This window comes from Trichosurus vulpecula, chromosome 1 (genome assembly GCF_011100635.1).
Source record: "Trichosurus vulpecula isolate mTriVul1 chromosome 1, mTriVul1.pri, whole genome shotgun sequence".
Classification (NCBI taxonomy): domain Eukaryota; kingdom Metazoa; phylum Chordata; class Mammalia; order Diprotodontia; family Phalangeridae; genus Trichosurus; species Trichosurus vulpecula.
The window spans coordinates 11,626,235-11,639,228 of NC_050573.1; the positions used below are offsets into that span (position 1 = coordinate 11,626,235).

A 12,994-nucleotide genomic window follows, 5' to 3' on the forward strand; every position below is an offset into this window, starting at 1 on the left:
GATAAGGAAACGTGGATGCTTTTACTCCTCTGACAGCGGAGAACAAACAGGCCAGGGCTTCTGGCACAGGGTTCCATGGCCCCTTAGCACACAGATGGGGCCTGAGAAGTATGTCCTTGTTAATTTGACCTACATCCAGTGGAGGGGCCTGAACTCTGGACCTCCGGAGCTGGGGGAGAGTGCCGGCTGGGAGCCTAGGCCACACGCCCTCATCCCCACCCCTGGGACCTGCTGAAAGGCTCTGAACTCTTGCTTCAGGTTTCTGACCCCACATGGCCCAGGCAGCACTCCACTCCGAGAGGCAAAGTCTGGGCTGGGAGCCTCAAACACCCTTCCCAGCCCAACTCAGCAGTACACCCAGGGCTTCCTTCTAGGAGTAGGCCACAGGAAGCCTGCCCTCTGCCCCAGAATGGGGGTAGAACTGCTGAGTGCCATGAGAGGAGGAGGAGGAGGAGGAGGAAGAGGTGGAGGCTTGGCCTGGGCGGCCCACATAGGCACTGGGAAGGAGAAGGCCTCTGGGCATGGGCAGGTGCCTGGGCTCTGGGATCTTCTCCCCAGGAGTTCAGGCTGTGGGCGGCAGGCGGGCAGGGGCAGGCTGCTCAGGTGCCCAGCTCCCGCCGCAGCTTGACAATCTCCAGGACCAGTTTCTCCTTTTCCAGGAGAATCTTCTCCTTCTGCAGCTGCAGCGTCTCCTTCTGCAGCTCCAGTATCTCTGTCTGCAGGCGGTTCTGCTTGGCCAGCTCCCCAGGATCCTTCTCTGGGAGCCCCTCCTCGCTGGGCCGGGGCCCGGGCAGCAAGTCCTCCTCTGCAGTCACCACTGAGACACTCACTGAAGGAGAACAATCGAAGAGGGGGAGAAAAGACGGGGAAGTTAAAGAGTAACAGGATGCCTGGCCAGCCTAGCTGGCAGAGGGGAGCAGAGAATCCAAGGGGCCTGGACTGGAGGACCGCTTGAGGCCCAATGGCAAGCACTAGGCCTAGCATTGGAGAATGTGGGCTCAAATCCCAGCTCCAGGGCTCTTCCTCTGGCCACTGGTCAAAAAGGCAGGATGGTACAGTAGAAAAAACATTGTCCTTGGAGTCACAAGATCTGGGTTCAAATCCCACCCCTCCCCCATGTAGTCCTGGGCATATCCCTTCCCTTCCCTGGGCCAGTTTCCCTTCCTATAAGATGTCAGCATTGGAGATGGATAGTCCCTTCTAACCCTAAATCTAGGATCCCAATGGCCTCACTTTACGAGGGAGTCAGTAACCTGAAGCACCAGCTTGGTGACAGACTCAAGATCACCCATTTCTGGGCAGGTACAGTGGCTGTAACTCTTACCTAAAAGATTAGCAAATGGCCTTCTCGCCAACAAAGGCCCAGAAGGGATAAGAACGGAGGCTGCTGCTTAGGCAGGCGCCCACTGTGGGCTCTGTCTGCAGGCCAGGGCCTGCTCTAAGTGCTTGGCCAATCAGGGAGAGGCCCAGGCTGAGGTTGGCAAACGAAGGAGCCCTGTGGCATCCAGGGCTGACTGTCCCCCTCCCTTCTTTTCTCTTCAGACACTCACTGATGGCTACTTCTGGGCGTCAGTCCCAGGTCTGACTACAAACCATGGGACTAACAAGCAGCCTGGAGATACCCTCTGACTCCATTACTATCTTTGTATAGACAGGCAGACTCTGGTGCCCAGGGGTCCCTGCAGTCCTTCCCCTCTCTAGGACTCAGTAAAATGAAGGGGTTTCACTCGAGGGCCTCAGTTTCCTTCTCTGTACTTGTATCTCCAGCACCCAGCCTGGTGCCTGGCACACAGTAGGCAGTTAATGGATGCCTACTGGCTATTACTATTGCTAAAAGGTGGGGCATCAGAGTGACCTCTCAGTGTGTTAGGGGTCTAAGACTGGGAGATGCAGAGGGGGTGTCCACCTGCACTGGGAGAGGGCTATGGGTGAAATCACAGGATTAGTGCTTGTTCTCTTATACTGATCACCACCCCCTCCCCGCAACCGTCATCATCTAATGCTCCTTGAGTACCAGGACCCTCAGTGCCTCAGACAGGCTGCAGCCCACCCTCTGCCCCCAGCTCACTGGTAATGGGCACCTGGGCCCTCAGTGCCCCAGACAGGCTGCAGCCCACCCTCTGCCCCCAGCTCACTGGTAATGGGCACCTGGGCCCTCAGTGCCCCAGACAGGCTGCAGCGCACCCTCTGCCCCCAGCTCACTGGTAATGAGCACCAGGGCCCTCAGTGCCCCAGACAGGTTGCAGCCCACCCCAGTCCACTGGTGACAGGCACCAGGGCCCAGCTCAGTTCTCACCCACTGCCCAAGTGCTGGGGCTTCCCAGGACTGTTCAGGGAATGCCTGAGTAGAACCGAAGAGGACCTGACTGGGGCTTGTAAGAGGCCCCTGAGGTCCCAGGGGCCAAATGTTCCATCTCAGAAGCCACCTTTGGTGCCTCCAACACATTCTTGGGCAAGTCCTTCTCTTGGGAGGTAAAGTGGATTTTGAGGAACAGACAAAAGTCACTTCAAGTCTTATCCAGAGAATTAGGAGGTGGGATGGGGGCAGGTGTGGCGCATCCCAGCTGGCTCAGGCCACTGCCACAGCCTCCTCACTCGTCTCCCTGGTCAAGGCCACCCTGCATAGGGATGGCAAGTGAACTATCACCACCCCTACTCAGTAAACTCCAATGGCTCCATATTACCCCAAGGATCAAATACAAAATCCTTTATTAGTAATTCCTATAATCTGGCCCTTGCTACCTTGCCTTTCTCCTTATACCTCATTCCCCTCCACACTCCCCAAGCCAGTCACAGTGGCTTTCTTGTTATCTCTACTTCCTGCCTCCACACCTTTGCACTAACTGTCCCCTAGACCTGGAATGCTCTTTCTCCTCCTTTCTACCTATTAAAATCTCTCTCTTCCTTTAAGCCTAAACTCAAGGCCCCTCCCCTCCCCAAAGCTGCTGGTCTTCCCCTTTACGTCCAGGTATCTCCCCATATGACCGAGTTCCTTCCCCTTGCCTCCCCAGCACCCAGGACAGCACCAGCACCACTACGTCTTCTATAAAGGCCCACTGCTCTCTTCCACACAATGTTCTAGACAAACTGCCCAGCTCCCCAGCTTTGGTCCACGAGGGCAGGGATGGTCTCATCTCCTCCAGAATTTAGTACGAGGCTCTACCCAGAGTCAGGACATAATGTTTGTGGATGAGATAAAGGAGTGGTGGTTGAAGTGGGACAGTGTGGGCCCTCTAATGCCATCTCTCAGTCTATCTAGGGATCCAACAAGGCCCTTCCTGCCAATGGGCCCAGAACTGGCCCTCCCCCAGGCCAGACCAGGCCACGTAGGTGGGCCCTGGCTTGTTCCAGATCTCCTAGGCCCAGCGGGCTCAATCAAACTTTTCTCCAAGAATCTTCTTCTGTGTTAATACCATTCAGTCTCCCTGCTCCCCCCCATCCCCACACCAAAGGTACTGTACAAGCCAAAGAATTCTGGCACCTCTGAACAGGAGGCAACCACTGCAATTTCCAACTCAGCATGAATCTCCTTTACAACACCCGGCGTCAGGGTAATCCGCCATCTGCTTCGAAACCTCTGGGGAAGGGAGCTTGTCACCTCCTGGAACAGCCTGCTGGGAAATTTCTTTTTGCAATTTCTACCCACTGTGACAAAATCCTCAGTTCTTAACTGACTGGACATGGTTTCCAGGTTTATCTCCCAGCTCTGACACACCCTATTCTAATGCTCATCCCCTGTTCTAGGGCCCCTCCCAGCTCTGCCATCCCCTGTTCTCAGGCCCCTCCCAGCCCTGACATCCCCTGTTCTGAGGCCCCTCCCAGCCCTGACATCCCCTGTTCTCGGGCCCCTCCCAGCCCTGACATCCCCTGTTCTAAGGCCCCTCCCAGCCCTGACATCCCCTGTTCTCAGGCCCCTCCCAGCCCTGACATCCCCTGTTCTCAGGCCCCTCCCAGCCTTGACATCCCCTGTTCTCAGGCCCCTCCCAGCCCTGACATCCCTGTTCTCAGGCCCCTCCCAGTTCTAAGCTAAGTTCTGTGTCCAAACCCCTTCTAGCATAGCTCTGACATTCTAGGCCAGGGCTGTCCAATCTTAGGTTTTTATTGAAACAATAGACAATATGTTTTGATTTGTCATTTTAGTGAGAGCTCTGTGGTAGCCTGGCTTCATTTACTAAAGCATTTATGTAAATTGCTATGCTTGTAGGCGGGCTGCATAAATCAAACTGCAGGCAGCATGTGACCCATGGGCTGCATTTTGGACAGCCCTGTTCTAGACTGTAATATGCCTTTTAACTCTCACCTTTCAAGCTCTGACCATCTGATTATATTTCTTTCCTTTCTTTCTTTTTTTTTTTGAATAGAGGAGGTCTCCCAACCTTGCCTACGTTGGCAGGGCACTGGCCACTCACTGGCCTGGTCCCACTGTAGATGGACAGGGAGTCGCTCAGTTTCTGGCCTGGACCAGCTCCCCCAAAGCCCCTCCTGTGCAGACCCCTCACTGGTCTGCTCCCCCACAGCTCAGAACTCCTTAACTCAAGAGATCTGTCAGGCCCCATCTCCCACAGCGGGCATTACAGGTGTGTACCACACCTGGGTCTGTGGAGAAGAGGAGTTCTGACCTTCCTTCTCTGACTTTCCACACGCTCCCTTTGGTATCCATTTGTGTTGACATTTGCTTCAGCATTTAGAATACACACTAATAAGTCCTGCAGCAGCCTCTCCTTGGAATGGGAGCATGGTAGTTCAGAGACCAACAGAACTAAGCATCAAGAGACCCAAGTTCGAGATCTGGCTTCCTGACCTTACTCCTTTGGGCCTGTTCCCAAGAAAGCACGGCCTGCTTGCCTGCTAAGAAGCTGACCTGAGATGATTCTGAAGCTGTCCCACCCTGGCCCAAGGCCTGAGCTCCAAGCTGGACAACTGCTAATTCATCCTATACCTTAGGAGCCTACAGCAGCTAGGATAACCCTCCCATTTTATAGACAAAGAGACTGAGGCATAATGAAGTATGATATTTTCCCAGATCACACAGGCAGTAAGCAGTAGCAGTCAGATCCAAGCTCACATTCGGGGCCTTTGCACACACTGTTCTTTCTCCCATGTCCCTCTGCTGCTCCTCTTCCCTCACTTGGGGTCTCAGTCTGCCTCAGGCCATCGGACCCCCTTCCTTCCCCTGCCTCTTTTCTGGGGGCCTCCTCCCTATCCTTCGTGGAGTCGAGGAGGAGACCTCTGACCTTGGCTCTCTGGGGCTCCACTGCTGATTCAGAACCTCTCTCCTCATTTCCCCTGTTCTGGTCACCCTAAGGTGTCCTCATCCCTCCCGCCCCTGGCTCTGGTGCTGCCAGCCTGACCCAGCAAGAGGAAGAAGGGGAAGGATTTTCACAGCCATCTTCAGCCACTCTGGCAATGCTGATTGCCAAATCCTCCCTCCCCAAGTCTAGGCCAAGGCCAGCTATGGTCACCACAGCCCGCTTCCTCTTGTTCCGGGGCTAGCACAGTGGGAGTGGGGAAGAGCCAGAGCACTTAAGGCCGACAGACTAGCAAGGCAGGCAGGGGGCAGGCGATGGGGCTGCTCTGGGACGTTAGCTTAGGCTGGCAGGATGAAAGACCAGAAGACCTCGAGGGAGAGGTTGGGAGACGTGCCAGTGCACCCCTGGGAGTGAGATGACAGGGAGGAGACCCTGGACAGAACTCTGGGAAATACACTCACACTTAGGAGGAAGGTCAACCTGTCCATTGTCAGGAAAGTGAGGGGAGGATGAGGGCTGAGGCCAGGTCACTGGACATGGGCATGAAGTCATGTGGTGGGCCCCTGGCATCTCGGACATCCACTATGTCCGCCAAGTTACAGTGGCCATCCCAGCTCTGGCTCTGTCCTGTGGCTTAAAGATTTATCTCAAACTATCTGGCTCTAAGTTACACAAGATTTCGTGTCCAAGATTTCCTCTGATGAGGCAGCTGCTATTCTCTGTATTAGAAGGTAAGGACCCAGGCCTGTAACCGAACTCTGCCCTGTCTCATGGAGTCTCCTCTACCCCATTCTCATGCCCAGGCTAGCAGGCCAAGGTACACTCTGGTCAGGGGTCAGAGGCACTCACTGGCTTGGGGGGGGGAAGGGAAATCAAGGCTGTCACCCCATGTCCAGAGGCTCCAGGAAGGGGTCATGTGGGCACCATGGGGAGAGGAGCTGCAGCTGTGGATGGGGCCAGGCTTGTGTCATGGGTTACCCAGGAGGATAGGAGGAGTCTGTTTGATGGGGGAGGGGAAGAAGCAGGGGACTGACCAACAGAGATCATCTGACCACTTACTGCCTCTACTCACATCACAACTCTGGGTGAATTATGCCCCCATAGGCATCTGTAAACCTTGGATTTCTTTTTATCTTTGTATGCCAGGGACCTTAAATGTGGGAAGTATTTATTTAATAAAGGGTTTTTGTTTGTGGTTTTGTGATGTTTGGTCCAGGGACCCAGTCTCCTGGCCGTTCTACAGGCCCCAATTTTTTCATCCACTAATGAGAGGCTGGAGCCTGAAATGCTACAATCTCATTCCTGCCTCAATGCTTCTGCTCAGGTATCCTTCACCTGAAATCCTTTTTCTCTTCCTTGGTGACCCATAACTCCCCCAACTCCCTGGATCAGAGTTGTCCACAGTTCTGAGAGCGATGCTAGACAGTGGGCTTTCTAACACTCTTCTCAAGGACTAGGATAAAGGCATAGTGGGCAGAGTGACAGCAGTGGAGAGGCAGAGTTAACACATTGGATGACTGAGTCAGAACATAAAGGGGCACCCTTGCCAGGCTGGAAGATGAAATTAAACAGAAAGAAATATCCAGCCTTGTACTTGGGGACTTCCTGAGTACAGAATGTGATAGATCTGATGAAGCATTTACATTGCACCTACTATGTGCCAGGCATTGGGCTAAGCACTTGTAAAATTTCTTACAAGACTTCATTTCATTTCCAAATATTCTCTCGTTCCACCCCTGGTCACCCCCTCTCACTCTAGGTGTCCCTCAAGGCTCTGTCCTGGGCCGTCTTCTCTTCTCTCCCTATGCTACTTCACATGGTGATCTCATCAGCTCCCAGGGATTTACCGACCATCTCTGGGCTTATGATTCTCAAATCTCTCTATCCTGACCCAAACTTTTTACTGACCTCCAATCTCTCATCGCCAAACCTTTCAGACTTCTCACACTGGATGTCTAGTAGAAATCTTAACCCCTTGGCTTTGGAGTACAAAGTGAGGGAAGGTAGAGTCTGACGGCGTTTTGTCCAGATAACTCACTAGTCACAGCAAACGCTCTTTCAACGACAACAAAAGACGACTCTACAATGGACTTCACTACATGATCGATACAGAAATCCGACTGATGACAGACTTTGCAGCCAGAGGTGGAGAAGCTCTACAGCCAGTTAAAACAAGACCTAGAGCTGGGCATGGCCCAGATCGTGAGCTTCCCATTGTAAAATTCAGACTGAAATTGAAGAAAGGAGGAAAACCTTCAGACCATATAGGTGTGAGCCAAATAACATCCCTTATGAGTATGAAGTGGGAGTGGTGAATACATTGAAGGGAATAGATCTCATAGCTAGAATGCCTAAAGAACTATGGACAGAGATTCACAATATTGTGTAGGAGGCAGCAACAAAAAACACCCCAAAGAAGCGCAAGAAAGAAAAACGGCGTCTGATGAGGCTTTACAAATAGCTGAGGAAAGAAGGGAAAGGGAAAGGGGAAAGGGAGAGATATATCCAGCTGAATACAGAGTTCCAGAGAGTAGCAAGGAGAAATAAGAAGGTTTTCTTTTTTTTTTTAATATTTTCATAGCTTTATTTTTTAGACAGTTTAAGAACTGATGACATCTTCATAATGGTAAAGAAAAAGACAGGCTTGCCTTTCTGAGGAAACCTTAACATAAGACCATTTGGTTGTACATAATACAAGGTTAGGCACTCTGACATGTTTAGGTAAGACTGTTAATGTGAGACGAGGCACAGGCACTTTGTTACTTGTAGAGTGCTTACTGATTCTAATATTGAAGGTAAAGTGTTTATAAAAAGTCTCCAAACAAGTTAATTCCATTCATCAACTCATACTCACCTCCCCAATAATACTGCATCTCATATAGAGCAGCCTGTACTACATTATGCTAAAAAAAAAAAAAATTCTATTTCTCCCTGGTCTTTAGGCATCACACATCAATGTAACTTAAAATTAAGAACCCAAGGGGGCAATGTTTAGGTAACATATAAAATTTTAAAATAAAAACTTTCACAAGTAGGCAGACTTATATAAATAAGCATTTTTACCTCTGCCAGAAATGAGAAGGGCAAAAAAAAAATTCTTCATAGGTTGTCTTATAAATATAAAAATACAGATACGGAACACCAGCCCTACCTACTATTACTGATAAGTACTTAAATTAGTAGTTTCATAAATTAATGAAGAAGGTTTTCTTAAATGAGCAGTGCAAAGAAACAGAAGAAAACAATAGAGTGGGAAAGACAAGAGACTCCTTCAAGAGATATCAAGGGACTGTTTCATGGAAAAATGGATAAGATAAAGAAAAAAATGGGACAAATTTAACAGAAGCAAAAGAGATTAAGAAGAGGTAGGAAGGATACACAGAACAAGAATGATTTTAACATCCCCATAACCACAGTGATCTAGATAGAGCCAGACATCCTGGAGAATAAAGTCAAGTGGGCCTTAGGAAGCATTGCTAAGTGTAGGGGGAGAAGAAAAGAGGGCTCAGGACAGGGCCCTGAGGGACACCTATGGTTAGAGGGTGTGACCTGTAGGAGGATCCAGCAAAGGAGGCAAAAGGAGCGGTGGAGAGGGCAAGGAGCCAGTGGAGGTGATGGAATTCTAGTTGAGCTGTTCAACACCCTAAAAGACAATGCTGTTTAAAGCACCGCACTCAATATGCAGCAAATTTGGAAAACTCAACAGTGGCCACTGGAGTGGAAAAGATCAGTTTAGATCCCAATCCTAAGGAAGGGCAATGCCAAGGAATGTTTAAATTACCCAACAGTTGCATTTATTTCACACACCAGCAAGGTTATACTTAAGATCCTGCATGCTAGGTTTTAGTAATATGTGAACTGAGAATTGCCAGAAGAGCAGGCTGGTTTTTGAAGAGGCAGAGGAACTAGAGACCAAATTGCCAACATTCACTGGATTATGGAGAAATCGAGGGAGTTCCAGAAAAACATCTACTTCTGCTTCATTGACAACACTAAAACCTTTGACTGTGGGTCACAACAAAATGTGACAAGTCCTTAAAGAGATGGGAGAACTAGATCATTTTACTTCCTGCTGAGGAATCTGTATGTGGGCCAAAAAGCAACAGTTAGAACCAAACACGGAACAAATGATTAGTCTAAGATGGGGAAAGGAGTATGACAAGGCATATATTGTTGCCTTACTTATTTAAATTATATGCGGAGTACACCAAGTGAAATACTAGGCTGAATGAACCAAAGAACCAAAGCTGGAATGAAGGCAGCTGGGAGAGATATCGACAATCTCAAATATGTACTCTGATAGCAGAAAGCAAAGAGGAATTAAGAAGCTTCTTGATAAGGGTGAAAGAGGAGGATGTAAAAAGCTGGCTTGAAACTTAACATTAAAAAAAAACAACTAAGATCTTGGCAAATGGCCCTATCACTTCCTGGCAAAAAAAGGGAGAAGAAATGGAATTGTCAGATTTGTCAGAAATGTCAGATTTCCTATTCTTGGGCTCAAAGATCATTGCTGATGGCGACTGCAGCCATGACACGAAGACGTTTGCTCCTTGGAAGGAAAGCCACAGCAAACCTGGACAGCATGTGAAAAAGCAGAGACTTCACCTTGCCCACAAAGGTCCCTATAGTCAAAGCTATGTATGGCTGTGAGAGTTGGACTATAAGGAAAGCTGAGCACCACAGAATTGATTGATCAAATCAGTCAATACTTAAAGACATTAATTCGGGCTATTCACTGGCAGGTCAAATACTGAAACTGAAGCTGAAATGCTTTGGTCACGTAATAAGAAGACAGAACTCACTAGAAAAGACCCTGATGTTGGCAAAGAGTGAAGGCAAAAGGGGAAGGGGATGGCAGAGGATGAGATGGAGAGATGGTGTCAGGGAAGCAATAGACACGAGCTTGGACAGACTTGGGGAGACAGTGGAGGACAGAAGGGCCTGGCACATTGAGGTCCATGAGTCACCACAAAGAGTTATACATGAAAAAGACATCTTAAACTCAACATGTCCAAAAAAGGAATTCATCATCTTTCCCCCAATCTTTCCCCTCCAACCTTCCCTATTACTATCAAGGGCACTGCCACCCTTTTAGTCCCCCAGACTGACACCCTAGGAGTCATCCTGGACTCCTCACTATCTCTGACACCCCCTCCCCATATCCAAGCTGGTGCCAAGGCCTGTCAATGTTACTTTTGTACCATCTCCCAATTATGCCCCCTTCTCTTCTCTGCCACTGCCCCCACCCTGGTGCAGAGCCTCATCACTTCACACCTGGACTATTGCAGTGGCTGCTGGTGAGTCTGCCTGCCTGGGGTCTCTTCCCACTCCAGACCACCATTTAGCCACCAAAGTGATTTTCCTAAAGCAGGACTGTCCAAAATGCAGCAGCATGCGTCCCGCCCCAAAGGAAACAGAGCTGCCAAAGAGCTCTCACTAAAATGGCAAATAAAAACATATTGTCTATTGTTTCAATAAAAACCTATGGTTGGACAGCCCTGTCCTAAAGCACAGGTCTGATCATGTCACCACACCCCCCTTCCCCCCCACCTCCTGTCCCTCCCCATAGCCTCCAGGAACAAATACAAAATGCTCTGGTTGGCATTCAAAGCCCTTCATAAGCCAGTCCCTCCTCCCTTTCCAGTCTCTTTACATCTTACTCCCCTTTGGTCCAGGGACCCAGTCTCCTGGCCATTCCACAGACAAGACCCTCCATCTCTTGGCTCTGAGCATTTTCTCTGGCTATCCTCTATGCCTGGAACACTGACCTCTCTAGCTTCCTTTATGTCCCAACTAAAACCCCACCTTCTACAGGAAGGGTTCCTTCTCCAACCACCTTCCCTGCTCAGTTCTGGTGCCCTACCTCTGTTAATTATTTCCTATTTAACCTGTATATAGCTTGCTTTGTACATACTTGTTTGCATGTTGTCTCCCCCACCCCCTTTAAGTCATAGCCTCCCTGAGGGCAGGGACATTTAATGTTCATTAGTGGACTGATCCTTTGACCTGGGGTTTTAGTGGACTGCAAATTCACACATAGTCAGTGCTTAGTGTGATGGGGCAGCCAAAAAACCTAATTCAGTCTAGGGCCAGATGAAGAAAGGATCAGCTTCCAGGAACAGGGAAGTGATTGTCCCTACTGGAATAGTCAGTCTTCATCAGAAGGCTGTGTTCTGTGCTGGGTACCCATTTAAGAAGGGCACTGAGAAGGTGAAGAGTCCAGAGGGGGCTGGGGTCCGCCTCATGGAAGGATCAGCTGAAGAACCTAGGTGAGTCCTGTTTGGCTGATAAGCGGGTAGCAGTGAAGAGGCCAATTAGGCTGGATGTCGGGAAATGCCCCCTCACAATCACAGGTATGCCATAACAGGTTGGATGTTCCCAAGGGAGGTGGTGGGCGCCAGGGATCAGGACTACGTAATGGGCCGACTTCCTTCCCTTCATGTATGGGCCCGACTAGGTGAGGGATCCCTAAGGTCCTTTCCTTGTTCAGCTCCATTCCCTGATTCTGCAATACCAGCCTCACAGCAGGCTCTGTGGACGGCCCGAGCCTGCCACGGGGGCAGCAGAAAGTGGATGGGGATTCCTAAAGACTCATGTGGAGACACTGTACTGGTCAGGGCACATGAAATGGCCACTTGTATTGACAGACCAGAGGTTCCCAAACCTTTCTGGCCTACTGCCCCGTTTAAAAAAAGAAATTACTCAGCGCCCCCCTGGGAAATCTACTTTCTTTAACCCTTTAATGGGTTTTTCTTTTAATTTGTATCATTTCAAAAAAATATAAATTTTATGTTAATTTTTAATTTGTTATTTATGTTTTATTTTATTTATGTTATTTAATAACTTACTGTAAATTTGTAGGGTTTTTCCTGCATTGAAATTCTGATGAGGCAGCACTGCACCACGTAACGGTATAGTACTGTCCTGTAACCACGTCATTACATGCACACACATTCCTGCTGATGCATGCTGGTCTTCGTGACAGTGTGGGACAGACTTGCCTGCCAATACCTCCTTGTTAAGGCCTGTCAGCGGACTTGGCCGCTCATAACTTGCATTTTGTGTGTTTATTTGGACAACAATATCATCACTGTGACTTTAACTCTGTCACACAACAGATGAAACATGTGCCAACGGTTTTTCACAATTTTCTTCCCCTTTCCTTACGCTTCCACCATCCCCTTATTTTTATTCAATGCTCCCCAACTGCACCCGAGGATAGTACCACTGCCCCCATCATTCCAGCACCCCTTGGGGCAGTACCACCTACTCTGGGAACCTATGGGTCACAGAGTGGGAGGGCAGAAGAGAAGATAAAAGGGCAGCTAGGTGGCGCCACAGTGCACAGAGCACCGGGCATGGAGTTAGGAAGACTCATCTTCCTGAGTTCAAATCCAGCTTCAGACACTTACCAGTAGTGTGACCTTGGGCTAGTCACTTCACCCTGTTTGTGATCTCTGCCAAGAAAACCTCGAGAGTTGGACATGGCTGAAAAACAACTGACACCCCTGATCAGAGGCTCTCTATCCTTCCCCAAGGCCTGTCCTGGGCAGCCCCTTCTGCTCTGTGACAGCTCTGTGAGTCTACACCTGTGGCCTCCTCCATGTTGTGCCCCGGGGGCCAAGCAGAACAAGGCTTGAGACAACCTCTGTAACATGCCTAGCACAGTGCCTGGTATACAGTGGGTGCTACATAGATGCTTATTCCCTTCCCTTTTCCCCATCGTTTAGCCCATGGAGATCCTT

General features: G+C 49.7%; 1 protein-coding gene across 1 annotated transcript in view; it reads right to left on the reverse strand.

Moving 5' to 3' along the window:
• LOC118849724 overlaps positions 1 to 12,994 on the reverse strand; it is an 18,491-nt gene continuing 5,497 nt past the window's right edge. The window contains exon 4 of the mRNA XM_036758717.1: positions 1 to 829. Coding sequence (XP_036614612.1) covers positions 600 to 829 — 230 coding nt within the window. The 3' untranslated portion in view covers positions 1 to 599. The remainder of the gene's footprint in view (positions 830 to 12,994) is intronic.